This window comes from Zalophus californianus, chromosome X (genome assembly GCF_009762305.2).
Source record: "Zalophus californianus isolate mZalCal1 chromosome X, mZalCal1.pri.v2, whole genome shotgun sequence".
Lineage (NCBI taxonomy): Eukaryota > Metazoa > Chordata > Mammalia > Carnivora > Otariidae > Zalophus > Zalophus californianus.
Window position 1 is genome coordinate 14053999 of NC_045612.1, and position 26864 is coordinate 14080862.

Consider the following 26864-nt stretch of genomic DNA (forward strand, 5'->3'; position numbering starts at 1 on the left):
TGTTATTCTACTTCCCCCAAAGAGAAGCAAAACTTGATTAGTATGCAAGTTAGAATTTCTATTGAGGATTGAGTTTTATTTTTCCCAACGACTAAGGTGATCAAGGTTAGACCCACCTGATGAAATTTGTATCCCATTTAAAGAAATAGTGCTTAGGGAGTGAGATTTTGTCATGAACAGTTTCACAGCTTGATTCTAGTTCTCATTATATCCCAATTATGGAACGAATCAAGTAAAACCATTCCTATAGAATGAAACACAAGACAATGGCAAACTACCTGTGACAGTGAACAATTCAGCTAGTCCTATACCTTATTTCTCACCTAATCTAGCCATTCTTTCCCTGTCTCATTTTTTTACCAGAGCATTGCAAGGCAGATAAATTAAATTACTGTCTTATATTCTTGGTGGCGACAGGAGGCTATGTGAGAAGCAAGGAAAACCTCCACAGAATTGTGGTGCCTCCCAGACTCCCTAGTGTAGAAAGCATCTAATACAATCAAGTGATGCAGCAGCAGTAACATCATCAGAGTTTATGGTGAAATATTTTCATTGATCCCCACTGGAGCTCCAAAGCGCCAAGTGGACTTGGCATCAGAGCTTAGAAAACTACAGCCTTCCTCAGTTGTAGGTCCCTTGGTAAAGAAAGAGAATCACAGTTCAGATTTATGTAAGAAGCACAAAACACATCAGCATTCCATGTCCACACATGCAAATTGTAGAGGAGTACCAAGCATCTGAGAAGGTGAGATATGAGGGTCATACTGCTTCTAATAAACTCTCCCAAGCTCTTCTTTATTCAGTGACCAGCCAAAGGGGAAGGCTGAGTAAGACAGCCGTGATGGAGATTGGGCCAAGGAGGGAAAGTGACATGGGAGTATACTGGCTAAGTATCACCATGCAGTTTGGGTTGCTGGGTATCCACTTATTGGACCTAATTCTTCTAGCGAATGAGTAGCAGTAGTAGACTTCTGGAAAAACAACACAGTGTATATTATCTTAAGGAGCAGAATTCCTCATATGTGTTTTTATTGGGCCTTTGGACTATATAAGACGGTTTTGGGGGCAGAAATTCTTCTTCCTGTTTATAGTTTTCTTCAGTGGATGCTAAAGTGAGAGTGTGTTCCCTATGTAACTCCCCCAAATATGATAAATTTCAAATCACTCTCTTCTAAAAGTGAAAATCTCTTACATAGAGAAACAGTCAAGTAAAATGTATGTCATAGTGTACTTCTAGGAAGGGCACTCCAAATCATTGGCTAGTATAAATCATTTAAACAAAATATACAGGTAGGTTAAAAAAAGATGAAGCTTCTGTTAACTTATTCACAGCCCAGAAGATTTTCAGGGAAAGCTACCGCATTTCACTTTGAAAGGAGTGGGTTCTAAGAGTGGTTTCCTTTTATGGATTAAATTGGAAATCCAGGTAAATTTCATGTTCCCTGAGCAATGTTTACTAAAGTCTGGTGACAGAACCAAAGGTCCTTCCCCACTACAATTCCTTGATCAAACAGAATGTAACTGGACTTAAATAAGCTTTTCCAGACCCTGGAATGCTCAAACATTTCTCGGACAAACTGAAAAGTTATTTCCCAGAGTACTTCACAAGAATGATTCTTCCTCTGTACCTGTAAATTGAATTCAAACTTGTCATAATTGTAACTTTTGAATTATCTCCCTAGCCAAAATAAATCAAAAAATGTAATTTAAAAAGTACAATTAGAATAATTGGATTAGCTGGTTGCTTTCATTTAAGCATCCATACAAAGGGAAACGAGGTTTTAAGGCTTAGTTTCTTGCATGTGCTGTGCAGCCTAGCTGATAGCTATTGTAGGGAGGGCAATTTCTGTTAGTAATTGTTTTGCTTGTATTTGCTCATACCTCTCTTAAAGGTAACATGTCTGTTTTGACAAGCTCACTTTTTTTTTTTTGCTCATTCTGAAAATTACTTGGGAAAATTACTTGAGTGCAGAAATTTGTTTTTCCTTCTCTCTAAGAAAAAACATCCCTCCCTCCTGAGCACAAGTATTTTAGTCCTTGGTGAAATCTAAGTGCTGGACTTCACTAGTTGGCTTTGTCTCTTGGAGTTTCGCAATCAGAAATGGAGGCTTATTTCACAGTCTCCGTTTTCATGACTCAGCCTCGAGAAAAGAAGACAACCTGTTTGGCATGATGAATATTTTACTGTCGACTTGTACATGGTCACTTTAAAAATCTGAAGCAAGTCAGTAAGTCAAGGTCTTCATTAGAATCTTCTGCTGTCTTATATAGTAATTGAAAAAGAAACAGAATCATCGAAGACCTGTGTTAATTAAATATTTCAGGTTGTGATTTGTGGTATCAGAGCAGTAATCAGAGTGGGGGTTGGTTGTTTCTTCTGGCAGGCAAAATGCTGGGAAATAAACAATTTCTGTTGTGGATTACCAGAATAAGCCTTCATAAAGCCCAGCCATCGGTAAAAGATTTGTTTTCTTTAAGCATCTAACCACAGCTGTAAAGTTCAAAATTGAGATAATAAAAAGTAGGCAGGGGCACCTGGGGGACACAGTGGGTTAGGTTGTCCAACCCTTGGTTTCAGCTCAGGTCATGATTTCAAGTTCGTGGGACTGAGCCGCATGTCGGGCTCCGTGCTCAGCGAGGACTCTCTCTCCCTTTCCCTCTGTCCCTCCCCGCCTCTTCCGTGCTCACTTCTCTCTCTCTCTGTCTCTCAAATAAATAAATAAATCTTTAGAAAAAAAAAATAAGCAGTGTAGTTCCAGCATCATATGCAATATAGTTGTATAACATTGAGTCAGCATTTTCAAATAATATTTCCCAATAGATTATATATAACTGTGATTTGAGGGAAGAGCTTCTAATACTGGCTTTTTAGGGGAAAAGGCGAGTGCCCATCTTCAAATCATCGTGCTGGTATGAAGTCAGTGATTGCTAGAGATCTGTCTGTGTGTGGTTCTAATAAGATCATTAAAGAGCATGGAGAGATTAATGTTATTTTAGCAGGTAGAGGCAGTCATGTAGATACCTAGTCTGTAAGTTAGTGGCTTCAATGGGTTGTGTTTATTCATGATAAATGAGACCCTAGGGGATCAAAATTAAAACTAAAGATTCAACTAAATCTTTTCATTTGATTCCAAGAATCTAGTACAGTACCCTGCCCATAGGCAATCACTTAACATACGCCAATTAATTAGCTTTGTTTTTGCTAAGATTGATTTCCTGTAATTTCTAAAGGACAAGACTTCATTCAAGGGGGACAATATAAAGAAGTCATTTTACCGATAATTGGGGATCGAGCTCAGAGTGTGCAGGGGTGTTTCTGTGAAATGCCATCGGGTCTGAAAAGCTTCAGTAGGGGCCATTAAATGCTAGGGATTATTCCGTTCAACACTGTCAGGTTGAGGAAATGAGGCCTTACCAGCACCTGTAGCTGGCGCTTTATTTCCGAGGTTAAGAGGCCTCACCGTGTTCCCGAACCAGGATTGCCCAGCTGTCTCTGTTTTCCTGGACGTTGTGTCGATTTTCCAATGTTCAGAAGTGTCTGTCCATCATTCATCTTATGGTTTAGTAGTACCTGCACAGAGCATGGAAAAAGAGGTTGTGTTCCCTCCCACCACCATTTTTTCCCCATTTTTACCCTCCAGCATTAAATTAGTGGTCCTCGGGATAAAATAGCTGTTAAACCCAGGTCTGGGATGCTCTTCCCAGGCAGGAGTTCCTTCCCTGACTAGGGAGCCACGTGTTCTCCAAGATCCCCCAGTGCCCTGTGATTATTCCTTCAGTACTCAGCTTGCCAAAAGGGCTTGCACAGGGCTGTCTTCTGTTCCTTTAACCAGGCTGTGAACTCTGATGAAGAAAATTGCTACATCCCATCCACTGCTCTATCCCTGGTGCTTAGCATCATGTTTGAAATTTTCATGCATATAGTAGGTGTTCAGTAAGTGTTTGCTGAATGAATGAATCAAGCATCACAGGTACTGAATGATTCCCAGAGAGCGGGAGTGCTCCCCAAAGAAGGTGTGTGTTCTCTAGTTCCATGCTCAAAACATAGGGTTAGCATAACCAATGTAGGTGCTATGAATACACTCAAAAGCGTTAATATTCCGTTACGTTCCACATGTTAACCTGGGGTTGGATGCCACATAATAATCACACTTGGATATTAATTATAAACCCTTTTGATTGGACAGTAAATAATTATCCTTTCACCATCATTATGCAATATCATGACTGCCTAGCTAAAATCTGCTTGGGATAGCAGCCCCTAAAAGGCATGGGAACTTTCCCTGCTCTCATCGAATTATATACCTAGTCTCAGCACCTCTTGGTTTCCTTAAACTGTTTGGTAAGATCCTGAATAAATTGTGTGTGTGTGTGTGTGTGTGTGTGTTTCCATGCATCCATCCAGGCAATAATCCTCTGATTGTGTGTGTGTTTCCATGCATCCATCCAGGCAATAATCCACTGATTACCCAATGCTCGGCAAACACAGCCCCTGCCTTCTCTGAGCTTATAATCAAATGGAGGAAACAGACTTTGAACTGCTGATTACAACCAAGTGTCTACCCAAGGTCCCCTTTGTACCAATATCTGACCACTACCATGAACAGATGACTGTTGCTGAGCAGCATGGTAATGGTATTCGTAGACGCGGGTATGCAAGAAACCACACAGAAGGCCTAGCAAGGAGGATGCAGACAAGAAGGAGGTGCACTAGAATGAGACACATTTTTAGTAGTCACTATCCGAAGTTAAGCTCTTGCGATTCATCGCCTGGCAACAGGAAAGGCAGCTTCACTCCTCAAAAGCTGAGAAAGAGCAGAGGAGGGGAAGAGCATCCCCAGAGAAATCCCCCAGGGATTTCTTAGCCAGATGTTTACAAACTATTGTTTAAATTCTGGAAGGTGGAGGATCCTAACCTGTGCTCTAAGGGTGATTGATTAAGGACAGAGAGAAAAACAGAATTGACTCCAAAATGAATTCACCTGCCACCACCCCATGTTAGGCACCAAACGCCTAGATCATCCACCCTGAAGCAGATTGGCTGCTGACTGCAGGCACGAACTGATTGTCAGTCCTGCCGTGGTTTCTACACGGGAGTTCTGCGGCACTGTTAGCAGTGGTCATGGCACTGGTATTTTATTCACGCACGACGTAATTGTGCTTTCTGTAAATGCACATGTCCTACAGTACTGTCATTTGTTCCTGAGTTTAAACCGTCTGCTTAGAAAATTCTATACCTGATTACGGGCGAGGCAGCCCTTTACAAATCTTCACCTCTTTATCAATCCTCCCAACAACCCAATGAAGAAAGTATTATTTTTCCTCATTTTAAAGCTGAGAAAACTAAGGCCGGAAGTTCCAGTCCATGCCCAACGTTACCCAGTTAGACCTGAGTTCTAATCATTGCTTTGCCACTTTCTGACTTGAAAGCCTGTTCTCTCGACCAGTACACAAGGTCGCCTTAATGGGCAGCCATTTGCTACTAGCCTTAGTTAGGCTTGTTTATCTGCTTTTCCTTTCGCCAATGTGCCGAACTCAACAACAAACCAAGACGTTTGATTGAAGTGAACTGATCTTAAAAACCAGTTTCCATGAAAAGAACAACTATGGCCTAATAGGCTTGTTGCCTCACTCTGTTGCATAAAGGTCGGGGTTGAGTTCATTAGTTTTTAGATCCAAAAGAGACTGTCTTGCACACCTCTTCATTATACCTAGATCAGGGCCCCGAACCTCTGCTACTGGCTAAACCATCCCAGGCATTTGGTTAGATATAGTTACTCATGGGTCCACTCATGAGCATTGCCGTGGAGTCCTGGTATACCTATCCACTTGCCTCAGGTGGCTGTGGTCATCCAGTGCGTGGAATAGGGGTACGCTTTGCATTTATTGCTGTTGACAGAATCAATTAAGTTTATTTATGTCAAATGCGATTCACAATTTAAACCATTCTCTTCTCTGTCTCCTTCACTATGCTTCCTTTCAAATTATTCCTTTCTCTGAAGAATATCTGAAATGTGGCACTGAAGTGAGTTTTGTATCCCATTGTACTTAATTAGCAAGTTGTGGCATTTATTTCTATTTTAACATCTCGCTTTCTAAAAAAATCTTTATCTTTGTTTTGGAGAGTTGAAGACAAAATGTGGTCCACGGCAGAGAAATGCAATTATGACTTATTTTACGCTCTGGAAAACCATTCCAGACAGAGGTAAGTATGTAGCTGGAGATAGCTGAGTTCTGCCCAGAGCCATCTAGGCCGTATCAGGTTTTAAGCCCCCATGAAAAACACATTGGAGTTAAACACTAGGTCCCTGGCTAACCTTCTCTTGATATTTTTGTGTTTTATTCTTTCTTGAACGTATTTTAATGAAATCATCAAAAATAATAGCATTCTCTTTGGAAATATGTATTCTTCATTTCTTCTTTTGTTCAGTACAATGAACTGACGTTTCTCATATGTTGAGGAGAAGATTGCACTTTCATATATAACCGAGATAAGCCCTTGAAATTTACTAGCCGTCGGGATTTGCTGCTTTCAGTGATTAATTACCTGTTGGCAGGCACACTTTTCAAAGGTACTCTTTTTAGCTATTTCCTTTCATCTTGACCTACCCTTTTTTATGAGTAACCTTTCATGTATGGCTCCAAAGAGTTTTAGTAAAGGTTTATTTTGTTTCTTTGGGCAGAGATGCTAGTTTATAATTGTAATGCAGCTCATAACCACAGTGAAAAGGAAAGCCCCAAAACAAGAGGAGCCTAAATATCATTTTGTGATAGCTCTAATTCTTTAATACTTATGCAAAGGCCTTAATAATCTGGAATAACTTGTCCCTTCAATCTATCAGGCCACCAGGATTCACCATCTATTCATACAGCAAATTTTTATGGCACGAATACAGAACATAGGGCACTGTTCCACATGCTGGAATACAGCCGTGTACAAAACATAATCCCTGCCCTTGTGGAGCTTATGTTCTAGAGTAGGTAGACAGATGGTAGATAAATAAACTAATGCATAATTTGCTTTGGCGAATAAACAAGCAGGATTAGGGGGGTAGGGCGTGCTGAGAGATAGGGACAACTTCTGCATAGGGTGGTCAGGGAAAGGCTCTCTGTGCAGGTGGCATTTGATAGACAAGAGGGAAGGGTTCAGGTGGATATCTGAAAGAAAAACATTCCCGACAGAGGTATCATCGAAGTCAAAGGCCCTGAGGTGAGAATATGCATGTCATGTTCAAGGGACAAGCTAGGAAGCTAGTGTGACTGACATAAAGTGCGAAAGAGAGCAAGTGACGGATGAGAACCGAGAAGTAATGGGGATGGGATAGCGTCTGGTCTTACCGCCCAAGGCAAGGACTTTGGCTCTGACTCTGAGATGGGAAGCCACTGGACGGTGCTGGGTGGAGGAGTGGCATGATTTGCCTTATGTTTGTAAATTAATGTTTTACTACAAGTATGGCTTTTATGGCACCGGCGGCCAGCTAACACAGTCAATTAGCGAATGCTGTCAGGGAGTCCGCGATCTCCCCCAGCCCTCGCTGGCTGTGCTTTGTTCCACAGCTGCAGAGTGAACCTCAAACTTGAACCCGGCATCGTGGGCATTCGCTCTGTGGGTCACCATGGGATTGGGAAGAACGTGTAATTAGTTCAGACCATCCCATCCCCACTGCAAGGAGGAAAAAAATGAGTACATTCATTTAACTCAGCCGTCAGCAATGCAGGAAAAACAACTCCCACTGAAGTGAGTCAGTAGCATCTTCATAAACCAAAGCAAGCATATTATGCCTTAAATGATGGCTCAGTGGCCTCAAGGAGGTAACGCACCTTCCTAAGCACCTAATTTACTACCAAGCTGTGACTCAGGCTCAGGGAAAATTGAACCTATTATTGCTTCCTCAAAATACAGTAAGCAACTGTGGATAAACATTGAGACTATTTAGAAGGACAGAGAGTTAATGCTGCTAAGAAGACAAACATGTCATCTGCAGCCATTCTCACGCCACTTTTGGCTTTCCTATTGGAGTTGCACACGTGCTTTGATGTGTTTGCGCAAAATTAAACACTGTGGCTTCACACCTATCTGATTTGCCTTCTCCTGTTCCTTTCTAATGCTCGAAAATTAGCAAAGTCCCTGACAACCAGGCATGGCCGATGGAGAGCCACCTCCAAAGCTGTGAGGTTGGAAACTCTCTTAGTGTTTACTCAAAATATTTGTACTGTCCTTTAGTCTGGTCACTTAGCTTACAGCCTCCCTGTTCATTCCTATCCCCTATGATTTTCAGCAAATATCCAGCTTCCGTAAACATTCTCTCACGAGGTCGGAATTGCATGAAGTACAACTTCAGTGACACCAAAGTGTTTAAAGCATATTGTTTCTGGTGATTGGCATACCAGTAATCTCACCGTGCAGGACGGTGATTTAAAAATGGGGCCCTATTCTCTTCTACAGGCGTATCCTGCACAGGATCACTTGTAGGTTCCTGTGATTACACTCGCATTTGGCTAGTCAGAGGATAGACGACTTGTATGTTCTTTCAGGTACTATCACACTGGCAACTCTGGTCACTCTTGTGTGATCCCGAAGGATCTGTTTTTTATTCTAATTGATCTCTTGACCCAGGACAGCCACACTTTTTCCGAGTGGTAAGTGCTCACCTGCCGCTGCTGAGGACACTAGAACACTTAACTATGACCGAGAAAATTACCAAATGCATCACTTTCGAATGGAAAAACATGCTCAGTCAGGTTATCCTCATAGGAAGCTATTTACCCATAGTAGGTCTCTATCTTGCTGGGCCACTGTAGACTACAGAAGTCGGTTTGGGTCTGTTGTCTCTGACTGTGAGAACACAGCTTGGGGCAGCTCGGAAAGTGCTCTCTGGACAACCAGCTGGGGAAGGCGACTGCTGTGCCCAAAGGAAAGACAGAGCACATGATAGGCCCTCAAGAAATCCTTGTTGACTTAAATTGAGTATCATCCCCCCAAAATGGTCTCTAAAATAATCAGTCTTCGTAAGTCAGCCAGCGATGATACTGCACATTCGGCAAAACAATAACCATTATATAAAGATGTTGGAAGAAGCTGTGACTCACTAGACAAATCACGCACAGTGATTCTGTACACAAACTGACTCCTTTCCGGGGCTGGAACTTCTACCTGCTTTACCGAGAGAACAGGGTAGAATAGCAAGGCTCATCCAAAAAAATGCTTTGTTTGCTACGAACTGGTACATGTGATTGAATGTCTTCTCTCCTCCCCTGTACCTTTGGTATTTGAGAGTCAACCACGGAACTGGTCCGCGTCTCCTTTCTCCAGCAGTGGGTTCCAGAGCACGGAGAAAATGGATCTGTGGCAGGGAGGGGGAGGGGAGGATTGGATTTCGAACCCACACCGCCTGCTCCCTGGAGAAATAACTCCGGTAGAAAAGGAAAAGGCTTGCATCTGGTCTGCCCTGTCTCCCTGACAGCCGTCACCTTTCCGTCAACTACTTTAGTTGGAAGTCTGCATTTAACCTGTTCTGCCTGAAGCTGAGTAAGGGAGTTGAATTCAGAGGACTGTGATCTCCCTGAAGGGCCACATCCTTCTCTTTCTCTTGGGGAAGGAGTGTCGTTTGCACCCTCCTAATGCTGAGGAATAGAGTAGGCACCGTCACGTGGCAACATCCCCAATTTATTCGGAGAGGTTAAAAGAAGAGACACAGTCCCACTGCTGATGTGATTCATGGGTACGTGATGCCTTGGTGATAGTTTCTCATAGACCGGTCACGTGCATTTAGAAGAACCTTTGATGTGGAGTCAACATGAGCCAAAAGACTAAATACAAACACGTTGTGAACATTTGTAGTTTTAGCCCAGTCGATTATCTTTTTAAGTGATATGGACCGCTTATTTGCCCGTATAGATTTGTCATTACCAGCCACCTGGTAAAAATTAGCATGAGATAAATAATTGAGCTTTCTTCTGTTCAGATGTAATTTCATTGCCCCCTTTCTTGATGCTGTGAGAACTCTTCAGAAATAATCAGTTATAAAGTGCTTTTGCATTCCAGCCAGTGCTGAGCCTGGAGGTTTCTGACAACGCTGATGTTTGACTCTTTTTCCTCTGCGTGCTGTGGAAAAAAGAGGTGCCGATTATTAGCAAGTGGCCCCCAGAGAATTGCATGCATGACGCACAGAACCATGACATGAGGCAGCTCGGAGGCTCGAGAAGTGCACCTCATTTTTTTTTTTTTTTTGAATGAAAACTCATAGTACTGCAGAACATAAGGAAGAGACTTGGCAGGGGGTGGGGATCAGTTACATATTCCCTGTGACCTAGCAGTTCTCTCTCATCACGGTGACCATCCCAGCCTCCGAAGCACAGCCATTGGTTTGGAGGAGACACTTCCCCATTCATAAGACAGATCTCTGCTACTTTTGGTCCTGGCCTTATTTCTCCAGTCTGGCTTAAGTGGAGGAATGTTATTGCTAGAGTTGTAGGGGAACGTGTGCGAGATTGTGGAAGACCTTGAACACCAGGCCAGGGAGTTTGGAGTTTATCCTGTAGGCAGCAGGGAGCCATTAAAAGATTTTGAACAGGAGGAAGGTAAAAAAATAGGACTTGATTTGGATGCATGTTTAGTATAAAAGTGCAATGATAAGATATATTAAGGGAGTGTTATGGTTCTGTTCACAGCATGAATATAACTGGAGAATTCATCTCTACTAGCTGTCTAGTGCAGCTTTTACAGCATGCAAATTTTCAGGGCCAGCTGTAAGAGCTTGATGGTAAAAGAACAAAGTAAGAATTGATAATGTGAATGTAATTGTAAAGAGAGGGATTTTCGTGATCAAGATTACTGGAAGCACAGAATAATAATTATTTTAAGGGTGACTATAAAATTATTTGTTATTTTGTTTGAGTTTTTTGAAACCACTTCTATGCTATATAATTACCTTAAGTTTTAAGTGTTCCCTGCAGGGATAATTTATGCATTTCGCGATCTCATGCAAATGCTTTAACAGTCTACACTGTAGAAAATGAAAGCCGAAAATTATTCCAAATAGGTCATGGTTGTGCAAAGCTTATGAAGTATTAATCATTTTTACAGATTCTCATAGTTTAGATTATATTCTTGCATTGTGTTTTCAACTACGGTAATACTTAGGTAACAAATATTTGAAAATTTAAATTACATATTTTGATAAAGAGGCATAATTTGCCTATTTCAGAATTTAATGTCATCAAAACCCTTTTAAAAAATTAATATGAAAATGTTACAGTATCTCGGGATAGACAGAACAAACCAAACTGAATTTATGCTAAGCTACTGAAAGCTTATTTATGAATTACGGCTAGATACTTGGTGTAAACACTCCTGAAAAGCACATTTTTAGAATTCAGACTTCACTGCGGTGGTTTCCACACAGGCATCACTGGTGACGGCACTTTGGTCACAAGTAGGGGACCGTTGTCGTGTTTACTGCGACATAGCTACACATCTGAGCATTACATTGCTCTTATGAAAATACAATCCACTTTATGATAGCAGCATTCGTTCAAAGTGTCTTATTTTAATGAACTTGCACAGGACTTCTCTACAATAATCCTCAGTTTCTCAAGAGACCTGGATCTCTTTGTTGTTGTTGTCTTTTTCAGAGTTGGATGTGTATTACACAAAGGAAAATCCCCAGGAAGAAATAGGTTTACTCTTCTGTCTGGCTCCTCTGTAGATGCTCACTTCACAGGAGAACATAACTGGCCCTGGGTGGCCTTTCAGATTTTGCCCTGAGCTCTGAGCACAACTAGGATTTTGGACAGGAAACAGATTTTTTTTCCACAGAGGAAAGACAGTTCACTTTCCCACCTTCCCCATTCAACCTTGGTGGGGAATGCAGGGATGGCAGGCATTTTCTCAAAGGTCACAGGATTATAGAATTAGGAAAAACAAATCATCACACTGACTTTCACTCTTTATTGTCTTTCTCTGTTTGTCCCCTACCCCATCTCTCTCTCTCTTACCAGCAGGTGTGCTTTCTCTCTCTCTCTCCAACACAGACACACAGCACCCACAGACACGCACACGCGCGCGCGCACGTACACACACACACACGCGCGCGCGCGCACGCACACACACACACACACACACACACACACACACACACACACACCCTGCGGAGACTGATCTCTGTGTCTCCTTCCCATTACCCATATCTGCACCTAAAGAGGCGAAAGCCTAGTTTCAGTAAACGTGTTCTGGGGTCATCCCCTAAAACCTCCTAGAGTAGAGAGGTCGCTGAAAAGAAGAAAAAAACCCAAATGTGCTGAAATTCAGTCATGAACATTTTACAGTAGAAGAATGAACTTTTCATGGCATAATCTGGGAGAATGTTAAATCGACACATCAGTGGAAAACTATCTGGTGAGCTGGAGAAAACAGTGGGCTGAGACAGGCTGACTGGCTTAGCCTGAGCTCTGTGGTAAAGCTCTTCCTTCCCAGGACCAGTTAGGACTGCAGGGTCCTAAGGGTTTTTGCAGCCCTGGAAGCATCCTGAGAGCTCAGGTTGCCTTAAAGTAAGGACCTCTCACGTGTCAACACCAGCTACCTGAAACAGATTCCAGCTTCCTCTAGAAGGAGCTGCTTCCCTGCTCGAGTTACCCTCTAGAAGAACGTGTGAAACCAGGTTCCAGTGTATTAGCATCTCTGGTTCCATTTCCTCAACAGTAAAAAGAGTTCTTTGAAGAGAAGAAAAAAGTCTACCAAAATCCATTATAATCATTACCTTTGTTATCATCATCATTATTCAACTGTCCCTTATCTGTCACTTGAATGCCATAACTGTTTAGGCAGTTATAGAAAACTTTGAAAGTAGACACTGCTTAAACATAAGGTACTATTAGATTTTTCATTATTGTTATTACTCATCTACATTATGAAAGTAGAACGAGCAAAACAGTAGTTCAGAACAAAAGAAGGGAGATAATAATGTTGTGCTTTCTGTGGCATAGTAATTAAAATGAGACATGCAAATGTCATTTGGCCCATTAATACTGGATTATTTCACAAATCTCTTTAATATCATGTGGGTCCCACTGATACACATTACAGTAATGCAAATTTTAGAACCTCAGGATATTTTAAGCCCCAAATTCAAAGCTCATGTATTGTTAGCCTTGAAAAGGAATCGCTACTGAATGGAATTCTCATGTGTACACTTAATGTGTAACAGGAAGCCCTCCCAGAGGTGGGAAGGTGCTTCTCTGCTCATTTGTTTTCATTGACAACTGCTAGTTTTCTTTTTTCTTTTTTAAGATTTTATTAATTTATTTTAGAGAGAGCATGCATGAGCAGAGGGAGAGAGAAAGAATCTCCGGCAGACTCCGCTCCAAGCACAGAGCCCAACACAGGGCTCGATCCGACGACCCTGAGATCATGACCCGAGCTGAAATCAAGTGTCGGACACCCAACTGACTGAGCCAGCCAGGCACCCCCAACCGCTAGTGTTCATACAAATTTCAAGTTGGGGTGAAAGCGTGCCGCATCTTCTTATGAATCACATGGACTGCAGATGAAGGCGAGGGAAGGGATCCCATAGCCAGTGAGCACATACACGTGTGCTCACCGCCTCCCATGCCTTCTGCAGTCCCCACCGTGAGGCACAGGATGCTGGGCTCCTCTGGCAGGTGCAGGCGCAGAGCACAGGTGGATTGCCTAAAGCCGGAAATCTGGCAAGTGGAAGAGGCAGGTTTGAATAGAGCTCTTCAGGGTTCAGAGGTGCAGGGCATGCAAAAAGGAGGAAGGGCTGGACCTTCCGCAGATACTGGAACTGTCCTTTAGAGGGGAATTGACCTCACAGCTCTTGTCTGTCTGCACAGTGACTCTGTGTGTGAAAGAGCATACTTGCAACCAAGTTTATAAAGATAGGACTTGCTAAGGGCTTCTTTCCTGTGGTTTTATTGCTTGTGAGGTGGGGGACTCCTATCAGGCCAGAGGGATGTAGTTAGCACAGAGAGCTGCCATCAAGATGAATTAGATACGCACACATCATTATATACACACGGGGGCCTCTCATGGTGTTTGGCACACAGGAGATTCTTGGAAAGTACTGGTTCAGAATGAACTCTTCCATTTGTGTCTTGAATGAATGGGCTGACTTTCCCCCATTCAGACTTGTGGTAGGTGACTGTCCATAGCATCGTCTGGTTAGCTCCTCTCAAGGGGCAAATGAGAGTTAGAAATGCACTGTCTTCATAGAAAGATGGCTCTCCTTACAACTTCCTATCCCCGGAAGTAATTTGCAGGTGCAATGTGATGTGGTGGCTCAGTAGTGCCCTGTGACACCTTCCTCATTCTTGGTTTATAGATTAGGCCTTTGCACCTTGCCCTGCGATTACAGGTTTTATGGTGCACGGTGGAAAGCATGCGGTAGTGACTTGCGGTCGGTGTTGTCCAGCCTCGCTTTCCTACCCGTGCGAGAGAAAAGATAAGAAGTCTTCCCTGAAAGTCTTTGAAGAAGCAGAGTCCTGGTTATTGTAAGTGACTCTCTTCGACACAGACAGACCCTATCAAATTTAACACAACCACTCTCCAACACAAATCAAAATAACGATCCTCAAAATTGCCTGAAGTGCTCGAACATCCTGGGCACCCATCTTGGTATGATTTCATTTTTAATAGGCCACCTACCTTGCCAGAGTTTTTTATTTGATCTACGAGGGAAGAGCCTTTCTCCTTTGCCATGACAGTTCATCGGATCTCTGGGAAAAGTTTTCAGAGTCTCCAGGCTTTGAATTTTCAGCCAGGAGCTTGCAACAGCCACCTAAAAAGATACAACCTACTAAGCTTATTCTCTTGCTGACTACAAATACTTCCCAGGTCCTTCTCTTGGAAATGGATTTAGATCCCACTCTGAAGCTATTACACAGAAGAGTAGCACCGCAAATGAGAAAGCACCATAGTAACAGAGAATATTTGCCCAATGGGCACAAATTAATTCTAGTAAGCAGCCAGAAGACAGGGAAGTTTATTTTTAGAAATCGTATCTGATATCTGATTTCCCTCTCAAAACACATAGGTCAGCCATTCCATAGGAAAAACCAACATCCAGAGTTAATGCACATCATAGACAAAAAAAAAAAAAAAAAAGTTTTAGGGAGTTATTTAGCTAAGAGAAGTGTTCTTCCCTTGGGAAAAAAGATATTTTGCCACAGACTTGTGTTAAACAGTAAGATTAAATCTAGTAAGATTTGAAAATTAATGTGCCGGTCACACAGTCTCTCTGTCATGTGTCTTGCAGAAAATGAAGGATGTCTTCTGCTACCTAATTGCATTGCCTAAACAATCTGTATTCTTCTGCAAGGGGTTGGTCACACTAACACTGTCTTGAACCAGTTACGCAGCCTTGGAGACATGTGGCCCATCCATCTTCCTTACAAATCGTAGCAAGTTACTTCCATTTCAAAACCTATTTGCTGATCAGGTTTGGAGCTGAATGAGGCCTTTGGATCACATAATTTTTGTATGATGACCAAAACAACCCCTCTTAGGCTCTGTAAGGGATGCATTGTTTTTGTTTTGTCTCCTGCTTTTTTCAAGCTTATTTCAGTGTTTATAAAAATAAAACAAATTGGGGCACCTGGGTGGCTCAGCCAGTTAAGCGTCTGCCTTCAGCTCAGATCATGATCCCAGGGAACTGGGATCAAGTAAGGAGAGGGGCCCCCTGCTCTGCAGGGAGTCTGCTTCTCCCTACCCCTCCTCCCACTCATTCGCTCAATCTCTCTATCTCTATCTCTCTCAAATAAATAAAATCTTTACAAATAAAAATAAATAAAACAAATCACTTTGTAAAATTTGGCAGTCTGGGTAATCCCTGGCATGAGACTGATTTACAAAAATATATGAAAATCCAGAACAGGCCAATACAAAGGACTAAATGAACTCCAGGCCTAAAATATGGTCAGATCTATGTCCTGATTCTGTTTTAAACAGGCAATTGATTGACAAGCTCCTTAATATATATATATATCTTTGTCATTTTGGTTTGCGAAGAATTGAGAAAAAGCAATACTGTGCTGGCATATTTTGTGGGGTCAACCTAAGATAAATCAAAGTATCTATGAAATATCTTAGAATATGAAAGTGCTACCAAGAAATTTCATCATAGCCGTATGAGGAAAAATCATCCCTTATCCATTTTCTTAATTATAATTTGCATTTCTTTACAAATGGTTGCTAAATAGCATGTGTACTTTGAAGTCATTTTGTTGCATGGTATTTCATGCAACACAAAGTGTAATTCATGCGCAGTCCTAATTTGGGGGCCGAATTTATATTCTCCCATGTTAATAAAACACAAATAAGCAGACCTTTTATAAACGGATTCTGGAGTGAAGAAGTACCTTGGAAAGAAATGAGAATGTATTTATTTTGCCCTGGTTTTCTGGCCATGTATTTTGAGAAGTCATCCCACATTTCATGTTTATGGAACTTCTTTCACACACCTCGTCTCACTGGATCCTCGTACAACAATCCAGTCAGGTCAGCAGGACCAGTAGGGCCCCCCCCCCCATTTTAACAAAACTCAAGGTAATAGAATTTCATTGAAATGTTTGGCTATTTGCAGACCCAGAGAGCAAGAGGAGAAGTTTAAGGCCCCTATCTTGGTTATTAACAGGAAATCTCTTTATTCTTGCTGCTTAAGCGCTGTTTTGTCTTTATTATTCCCTCTTGTCTTTCCCCCTCTCCCTCCCTCCCTCCCTCTATCCTTCCTTCCCTCCCACCCCCCTCCTCTCTCTTTCTTCCTTTCCTCCCTCTCCAGTTTTTCAAGTTGAATGTGTCTGTAGGCCCTCTTCCTCCCTTCCGCACCTGCTCTCTCTGGCCTCACAGGCAGGTTCTGACTCGTCACTGTCTACTCTCAACCAGTCCTCTGTGCAGAGCATGCCATACTTTGCCCTTTTCCGGATCCATACACAGGAGCTTCCAAGCTCCCTTCGTATGTTATTCGGGTCTTTCATTTATTTATTTCATCCTCTGTGTTTTCATCATGGACTATAAGCCAGGCCTCATGCTAGGAGCTGCCCTCAAGTATCTCACAGTCCAGAGGATGTTTGAATGGACAAACCATTGTCTGTTTATCATGAATTAATAATATTGATTCCTTCTCCCCCAACCTCTCCCTTCCCATTCTTTGATCTTAATAATAATGCAGTTCATTCACATCAAATATACCCTGGGAGAGAACATCAAAGTCCTGAATATAATAATTAATCCTGGATTTTGAAATCACTGATCGAGGGGAGACCTATATAGAAAATATAGGTAGTTACAGTGTCACCCCCATGGGTCTGATTTCTGTTTTAAGAATCTATTTTTTTTAAATTTTTTTTAACAGAGTCGAAAATCTAATTTTAATTTGCATATTATTTTCATTAGACTGGAGAATAATTGACGTACATGAGTCAGATGTGCTTAAGTAACCTGCTAACTTTAGATCTAGAAAATTGTCTTCTGAACATGGCTCAGAATTAGAAGAGTGACCCTTGCTTTTGGCAGTAATTGTTAAATTAATTGGATTGTCAGGCTACTGAAAATGTGCCCGGAAGACAGGACCAAGCGAGAGGATTAAAGGGAGAAATGAGTAGTTACAATATGTTTATAGAACCCGTTGAAAGGAAGAAGTCGTGTTTTACTACATTCGTTTTTTTAAGTTTCTTTAAAAGCCCACTCATGTATCTATAAACTGTGTTTGTTTCCATGTTCTCTGGTGCCTGATTTACAAAGTGTTATGTGTGAATAAGACAGAATGTATTGAGAAATACTCCTCTAGAGCAGGATGTATGCACTTAGCGTATACATATGTGAAAGGCTACACTGGATGTCACCAGCTTTGTTCAGGTCCAAGGGCTTAGTGTTGCCATCTGACGTATGGACGACCTCAGTAGACTGTTACTCTCATGAGATCCAAGGGAATCAGTGCAGCCCACTTAAAAAATAAATACCTCTCTCAAGAGAAATGTGTTAAAAGGAAACATTTACAGTATACATGGCAATCCTCAAAAGTTTCCCATCCTGCTGACGTACAGAGTCCAATGAAGCACGGCCACCCGACCAGTGGTCCCAGAGCTGAAAATACACATGCAAGGGGGAAAATGTATGAACAATCTGCTGCAGAGGCCCATGTTTGCCACATGACTTCAATCAGAAAGGCGTTTCGTCATGGCAAGTGTATCTTGGTTTTGCAGATGCATATAGGGCACTGAGATGACATTGATGATGGACAGATATGCTTTACTCTCACCTTTTTGATTCTGGCGACCCAGGGTGCAGGTACACAGCCTCCGCTGAGTGACACGGCTCTCGATGCCAGGGGCAGCCCAGGGCCCTTGTTGCTCCTTCTGACCCTGGGGCAAAGATGCTTTGTGGCCCACCATTGGGTCTGGGCGTTATTTGCATATAACCAACATTACTGATGGTGTGAGTCCCTCAAAGTCTGTGCAGAGGCCCTAAGCCCTGGTTAGGGCGGCTGACCATGATCATATGTGGCTGTTAAGTACTCTCCAGTATGTTCTGTGAATGTGATGTGGAGGGTTTCAGATGTTTTCCTGTCGCCGGTGATATTTCCACCTCCAAAAAAAAAAAAACTATTTTGCCCTTAATAGTGAGTAAATCGGTAAAAAATAAATGTTAGATTTTGCTCCTGGATCTGCTCATTCTGCATAGATTCTCCTTCCTTACCCAAGATATAATCATGATAACTCACTGGTATGGATTCCTTAGATAAAAGGGTTCAATATCCACTGAGAAAATAACTAACCTTGAACTTCAAGGAGAATAGAGATGATGATACAGAGGAGATTTAAAGATAGATTGATTATTTCACGAACTAAAAAGACATTATTCCTCTGGGAAAAGAAATGACCAATATGCACGAGAAACAACTTTTAGGAGAAATCAATGCATAAAAAGTTACAAGATATAAAGCACCTTTTTCTTTTGTACTCATGCCAAGTAACTTCTTAGCGGTTGCACAGGGAATGCTTGGCATCTTTTGAAACCAGTCGTTCATTTATCATCACAGCAGATTTTTATCTACTGTATATGAAATCCAGAAGAGCAATGCTGCCTCTGTTTAATGTCTGCTGGGTGTCAAGGCCACGATGGTACCTTTTTCAAGAGCGCTAATGATCATCTTCACATCAGTCAAAGGAGGCTGCTGATTCCTTGCCATATGTCTACCTGGCATCCTCCAGACAGGGCTTCCCCGATAGGGTCAGGCCAGTACCCCTTTGCTAGTCCTTCCTGTGTTGGGTGGGCTGTCTGCATTTTTCCACACTGGATAAAAACGAAGCCTCTTCTGCCTACTCATTCCAACACTGGGTAAAATGACAGTGTCACACAGAACAGAACACTCCTCTGGTTGCTTCAACATTCTTTTTTTGGCCTCATTTTCCTCTCTGCTGAGTTTCTGAGTCCAAATTTAGTGGTGATGACTAAGAAATTGCCAGGATGTGACAGAGCATTCAGTTCATTGAGTCCTTCCTTGCCATTTTTCAATAGTTGTAACAATCGCCAAGTTTTTCCTCCTAATGTTGTAGGTGCCAGTATCTGTGTAGTATCTGTTATTCTTAACAGATACTAAATCGCTCCTGCAGGATCTGTCCGTGCGATGACAGCCTCCTTCTGCAGACAGCCGATTCCATATGGTATTAAGGAAGTTCCCTGCAGACTTTTCACTGGTTGGGACTTCTGAATCCTGGAATTTCTCAGACTGAAATCTGAATCTCCGAAATCCAAATCCTGTAAACGGGAGTTGAGTGGTCCGCTGCTTGCTAGGCAATATGACCAGTCATTTGTGAGAGGAGAGGGTGGGTTCGGAAAATAAAGACAAGTTCCCTGCCATCTGGAGCCGCTCCTGCGTATGCCTGAGTCACGGGGGCAGCTAGAGATGTAGGTAGGGCTTAAGGGAGCACAAATACGCGTAGAATCAGTTCCGACTGAGGGAGATCCTCTATCCGAGCTCGGCCATGAGGGACGAGAGGAAAGCCAGGAGGTAGGGAGACAGAAGAATGACATTCTAAGCAAAGGAAACGAGTGGCCTCTGGAAAGGCACACTACCCTGTGGCAGAGGGAGAGGCTGAAGTCAGGGTGGTGACTGAATTGTGGAGAATTGTAGATGCCGCATCAAGTTGTTTTGCCTCTAAAGCCAGGCAAAACCGTCAAAAGTTCCTAAGGAAGGGAATGTTGCTTTAGCAGGGAAACGTGCTAGCAGAAGGGGAGAGACCAGAGGGGAGGTTGTGACAGCAGGCCAGCGGAGAGGGCAGAGGGCACAAGCTAGAACAGTAGCAGTGGAAATGGAAGGTAAAGATCACGGGCTGGAGGGATTTGTGGATGATGGACTTCAAGGTCCCCTGAAGTTTGAAGCGTGAGCAGCTACCAGGATAGGATGGTGGGTGATAATTACTGAGACATAGGGGACACAGAAGTGGGGGTTCAAAGGACTGTGGCTCTGTGCTTCAAATAGTATCCTTCCCCTCTTTCTGGTTTGAATTCCTACCCACCCTTCAAAGCTCACCTAAAATAGTAACCCTCTCTGTGAAGCCCGTCCCTCTGCAGTCCCCCAGTCAGAGCGAAACCGGGCTTCCTCTGTTCTCCTAAAACACCTTTATGTCTCCTGTTCCGTACTTAATGGCAGCACACTTCGTGTCCACATCATTTGGGTATATGGCTGACTCCTGCAAATACCTGGGGAGTTTTCTGAGGCTCCTTATTTACCTGTGAACTTCTAGCACCACCCAAGCATACAGTGGATTGTCAGAAACCGCGTATAAATGAATGAGTGAAGGCTGCCATCACATGGGACGTTAACTGCAGCCCTTTTTGGGGACCTGCCTCGGCAAGTCATCCCATCCCACCATTTGGGATGTCGGTCATACAGTATTTATGTACCTACACAGAATCACTCACCTCGATCATATATATTGTTCATCATACTTATTTTTGAATGGCTTCTGACTCTTTTTGAAAGTAAAACTCACCCTCCAAGGATGAGATTTTTTTTCCCAAATGGTGATTTCTTTTTTTTTTTTAAGATTTTATTTATTTATTTGAGAGAGAGAGAGTACAAGCAGGGGGAGCGGGAGAAGCAGAGTCCCCACTGAGAGGAGGGTCCCGATGCAGGGCTTGATCCCAGGACCCTGAGATCCTGACCTGAGCTGAAGGCAGACGTTTAACCGACTGAGCCACCCCGGTGCCCCCCAAATGGTCATTTCATTCCCAAAGAGTTTCAACAACATTATATGCAACTGTCCTCATCACTAGAAGAAATGTGGAGACTTCTAGTCACATTTCTTTGTAGGCATACACTGGGTTTCCCTGTTGAGAATCCCACAAAGGGGAGTCTTCACAACCCATAAACAGAACACCGGTTCTTACATATGATCGTTGCCTTGGAAATACATTTCTTCTTGCGCAGGTTGAATTTGTGTGAATCTTTGGAGGACTTATCAAGTATGCCCCTAGGCTGAAATAACCCCAAAAGATGACTCTAATCAATGCCGTGGAGGCCAGACGGGGAGAATTGGTGAGCTAACGGAGTGAAACAGGTTTTGTGGATTCCCAAAAGAAAAGCAGATGTGGCTAAACTTTCAGAGAAAGGCTGCCTCATATGAGGAATCTGTCCCTCTTTGCTGAGAGGACTTCAGATTCTGAGAGCACTTCAGATTCTTTGGTGCGGATATAGTGTGCATTGCTCAGACGGATATCTAATATGAAAAAGAAGGACGGTGGGCCCATGGAGGCATTGCTCAGAAACGGCTGGTGTCCACAAAGCATATGATCTTTTTACAAGGTTGTTTTCTTTTTAGGGTTTTATGAGAAGTTCTTCCTGATTAACATCTCAGCACATTGGCAAATATCTCAAATGGCTTCCTTGGTGCCACCGTCACATGTCGTTCAGCTGCCATTCTTCTCCTTGTCTTCCACTGCTGCTCCGTGGGCTCCATAGAGATTAGAATCTGCTGCTTGTTTCATTTGGCTTACAGATGGCCACTTTGGATGGCTGTTTATTTCATACACACAAATCCACAAGACTTGAAAGAAGGTTTTCAGTTGTTTGTTGTGTTGGTTTTTTTTCTGAAATAGTCCGTTGGATCAGGAACCCTTCATTTGTATGGACACATCCAAAGAAAACGTGGCCAAGCACATGGCAGACATCCCATTCCGGGTTCAGAGTCCCCTGGGCTGCTCTCCCATGTCTGCTTGTAGAATTACTGTAAATTCCTGCTTCTCTATTGATTGGCTTGTAAACATTACTGTAAGACAAGGATGGAGGCGAGGGGAGAATTTTTTTTTTTTCTTTTTTAAGTCAAGGTCCAATGATTAAAAACCAAATCAACTTGGTTGACCTAAAAGCAAAAGGTAGCCTTTCTTTGTAGCATCCTTCTAGAAACGTCGGCAGCCAGTAATGTCACACCATTACACGGATTTTAGCCTCGGGCAGTTGACAATTATAGTGTATGGTAACTGGAGAACTTATGAAAATTAAGAAGGACAAAATGTTTATTTTCTCGTATTTAACCCCAAAGGGAACAAAGCTCCATGTGACAGCTTTATACTGGTCTTTTCGATCTTTAGCTCTTGCATTTATCCAATATGTTAGTTATGTGGCTCGTTGTAATTTTTCCATTATCTTATTACAGAGGGAGCTAATCATTGATCAGTGGCACTTGCACTTAGGGCTTTTTCCAAAGTATCATGTGAAATGTTATATATAGTCTTGGTTTCCAATGATAATAGTTTATGCTGTTAAAAGAGAGCACCAGTCATACAAGCTTGAGCAAAATATGTCCTGGACTCCTGAAGAACAATACCACAGGGTTCTCCATGAAGTTCAGAGCTATAAATATTGAGCTTTGGTTTATTTACTTGTCTCGCCAGGAACATTTTACACCTGAGTGCAAATTCAAAGAATCGGTGTTTGAAAATTATTACGTGACGTATTCATCGATGATATACCGCCAACAGCAGTCCGGCCGAGGGTGGTATCTGGGTCTGAACAAAGAAGGGGAGATCATGAAAGGAAACCATGTGAAGAAGAACAAGCCTGCAGCTCACTTTCTGCCCAAACCACTCAAAGGTAAACTTGACACACTAGGAACTGTGGATTAGACGAGTACCCTTACTTAACTCAATCCTTCATCATGCTTCTCTTAAGTGGAGCGTAACTCTTCCCCATTAAAGGCAATTATACAGAAATTTAGTGACATTTTATAACACTTAAAACATTAAGCATTGACAATAGCATCCAATCTTCCGATTTTAATTTTCCCATAGTACATCTGAAGATAGTAACACCTTGCTTATGTGGGAGCAGCTTGACTGCTAACCCAGGACAGCCAAGAACCCCAAATCCTGCCAAAGTGTTTCCTGGACAAAAACGCAGATGCTCAAATGTCTGCATGCTTAACACTTACGGGGAAGCTCCTTGGGCCCCTCTTTAACGGCCCAGCGATACTGTCCCAACAGTTTCCATTCCTCGTTTGTCTTGCAGTCAAGTTGGAAAGGGTGAGGGAGAGATGGGGTGCAGAAGATCAGTAGCTGAGACGTGGGAGAGAAGGGATAGAGGACATGGGCAAAGCAGAGCAAGACCCCCAAGAGGTCACTGGCCTGGGGTTAGAATCAAGGTGAGAGTAGCAACACACTGCCCCATCGGATCCACATAGCGCTGCTCAGCGTGGCCTGTGTTCTGTGGCCAAACTACTGGGATTCGAATCCCAACTCCCCTCTGTCCTAACTGGGTGGGCATGGCTGGATTATTGACCTGCATTCCTCACCTGTAAAATCTGGCTAGAGCACCCAAGTCATAGGATTCTTCGGGGGATCAAATGAGGTAATGCACGTGAAGCACTTAGCATGGTGTCCAGTACGCTGCAGGCGCTCTGTCAGCGTCAGCTAGTATCGTTACTCCCAGCGCAACAACAGTACTGTGTACCACGTATTGCAGTAAGACTTGCGCTAAACATTTAGACTCTGGGAGAGTATCCTTTTGAACGTGCTAGAAATCAGTGTTTTTAAAATGTTTTAAATTTTAATATTTGGCTTGCACAGCATGCTGTAGATTATATTTAAGCATCCAGGAGCTTTATTAAATGCATTTTTCATTAACGCCCTCACGTATATAACCATAAGTGATGGGAATGAGGCATTAGAATTCTTGGCACACCACCATGCCAAAGACTGGAGCTTGCTCAAGCCAAGCCAGTCCGTTCTCGGCAGAGGCCTTGGAAGCAGCGTTCGCCGTGTTCGGCCCAGAGCAGGGAAGCCTAGTCACCAGAAGACAAGCTGAGGGCCAGCGTGGGGTGCGCACTCGAAGGCCCCTGACCTGGTGTTTCTCTGCTTTCCAGTGGCCATGTACAAGGAGCCGTCACTGCACGACCTCACGGAGTTCTCCCGGTCTGGAAGCGGGACCCCAACCAAGAGCAGAAGTGTCTCCGGCGTGCTGAACGGAGGCAAGTCCATGAGCCACAACGAATCAACGTAGCCAGTGAGGGCAAAACAAGGGCTCTGTAACAGAACCTTACCTCCAGGTGCTGTTGAATTCTAGCAGTCCTTCACCCAAAAGTTCACATTTGTCAATGACGTTCACCAGACAGGCAGGGTTCACTGGTCTGTCTGCCATGACACCTTCTTATCATCCATACTAACGCCCTATAATTTTGATTGAGCTTGTGCAAAAGAATGCCAAGCATTATCAGTGAACTAAATCCTGGAGAAGGACTGCCCAATTTTCTCATGATCTCACCTGTGCTTTGGGGATGACAAGCCAAAAACATTTCACAGCACTAACGCTGATAAAAATTTGCTCTCCAACCAAGAAAATTTAAAAGACCACAATTGCTCTTCAAAAACAAAACAAAACAAAAATCAAAACAAAACAAAACAAAATTAACTGCTTAAATGTTTTGTAGGGGCAAACAAAATTATGTGACCTGTGTTGTTTTCTTGGCTTAATGTTTTCTATCTACGCTTGATTCAGATGTACTCTTTACTTTGGTATAGTGCAACTTTATGATTTCTGAAATTCAATGGTTCTATTGACTCTGTCACTTAACCCAAATCAACCAAATTCAGGGTTGAATCTGAATTGGCATCTCAGGCTCAAGGTAACAGTGTTCTTGTGATTCTACCAATTTTTCTTTTTTTTTTTTTTTTTTTTAGATTTGTAGTGTATTCTGGTCAAGTTCTTGTGCTGTATTCTGTGCATAGAAATTGAAGTGTATTGTCAACCCCAGTCAGTAAAGATTACTTAAAAAAAAAAGATTATCCTCAACTGTAGATTTCTCTTAATTCCATTTGTGTTATCATGTTAAACTATTGTTGTGGCTTCTTGTATAAAGACAGGAACCGTGGAGCTGTGATGTCGTCTTTTGTGTTGTTAAAATAAGAAATGTCTCATCTGTGTATGTACGAGTCCTCCTGTCGTTGTATTTGGCATGTGAATATTGTGTACAAGGAAATGTTAAGACTGGTTACCCCTAAACAACATATACTTATACTTGCTTCTGGAAAAGTGTTTAAGACTTAGCTAGGTTTCCATTTAGATCTTCATATCTGTTGCATGGAAGAAAGTTGGAATCTTGGCATAGAGTTGCATGATATGTAAGATTCTGTGCATTAATAATTGTTAAAATCTGTGTTCCAAAAGTGGACATAGCATGTACAGGCAGTCTTCTGTCCTGTGCACAAAAAAAGTTAAAAAAAAAGTTGTTTAATATTTGTTGTTGTATACCCAAATACGCACCGAATAAACTCTTTATATTCATTCAAAGAAAAATCCTTCAACGCCTATTTATTGTTTGTCACGTGCCATTAACTGTCATAGAAACTGGACCTAAACACTGAATTATGTATGTAAGGTCACTGCCCTCAGTCTGCAGTCTAGAGATTCGTATTCACATGAATACTCTTTTAAAGTGTGTCTGTTGTACTAGTTATTGGACTCGGACTTCAGATTGGAACAGAGACTTCTCATTCCCATTCAGTGATGGAATTGTACAAATGAGACCCATGTTCTAGTATCCTGTCTGCCATTCACACTGTCAGGTCCCCTCTCGGGTGCTCATTTCTCCCGGAGGAGAGAAGACGCAGGACTAAATATCTAAGGGCCTTTGCACCTCCAAAGGCTGAAGGAGTGTCGGCGTTTTCAATGTCAATGGTCGGTCTATGAAGGAAAGAGTGGAAGAACAGGTAAAAACACAATTGACTGGTGCTTTCTAGGGCATCCGTCAAAGTTACTGGGGCCCCGGGCAGCCTGCTTTTGCACAGAGGGGAGGCTGCCGGTTCCTGAGATGTTTGGGCCCGTCATCTTGCATCGCATCTTAAGCACCGCCCCCCCCCCCATCCTTGCCTCCTCCTGCCTGAGCTCTGAAGTCTCCCTGCGGGAAGCGAGGCTGCCTGCCTCGGTCGGACTTAGGAGCCTTTGTACTGCGCACCATGAGCAGAATCCCTCAACCCCGGCCCCTTATTAAGTCCTCTGAATTTTCAGTTGGTAGAGAAAAGTAATACATTGTCTCCCTCTTGTTCCAAGGACTTTAAGGTTTGGTTATTGACTATTTTGGTTGCTGCTTTTTGCTTTCTCATCATTCAGAAATAGCGCAGGTCTGCTGGCGATAAACAAATCAGAACATCGGTGTCTCAGGGAAGGCTGGCATAAATAAAAAGTGGTCACAATACCCAGGAAGGATCTGTTATTCCCAGCATTCTCTTTGAGCCATTTCAAGTTGTTTTTAACAGGAAGTGGTTCTTAAATACATCAATAATTCAGTAGCCATCAAAACAACCTCCCTACAAGTGATGAGACTTTCACACATCTTCACACACACACACACACACA

The 26864-nt window shown here is 42.7% G+C and overlaps 1 protein-coding gene across 6 annotated transcripts in view; it reads left to right on the forward strand.

Annotated features, from left to right (window-relative positions):
* Positions 1 to 25799, forward strand: part of FGF13 (fibroblast growth factor 13) — a 465461-nt gene extending 439662 nt beyond the window's left edge. For all 6 annotated transcript variants that reach the window (XM_027609278.2, XM_027609279.2, XM_027609275.2 and 3 more), the window contains 2 exons: positions 22910 to 23108; positions 24376 to 25799. In XM_027609278.2, coding sequence (XP_027465079.1) covers positions 22910 to 23108; positions 24376 to 24512 — 336 coding nt within the window. In that variant the 3' untranslated portion in view covers positions 24513 to 25799. The remainder of the gene's footprint in view (positions 1 to 22909; positions 23109 to 24375) is intronic.
* The last annotated feature ends 1065 nt before the right edge of the window (positions 25800 to 26864 follow it).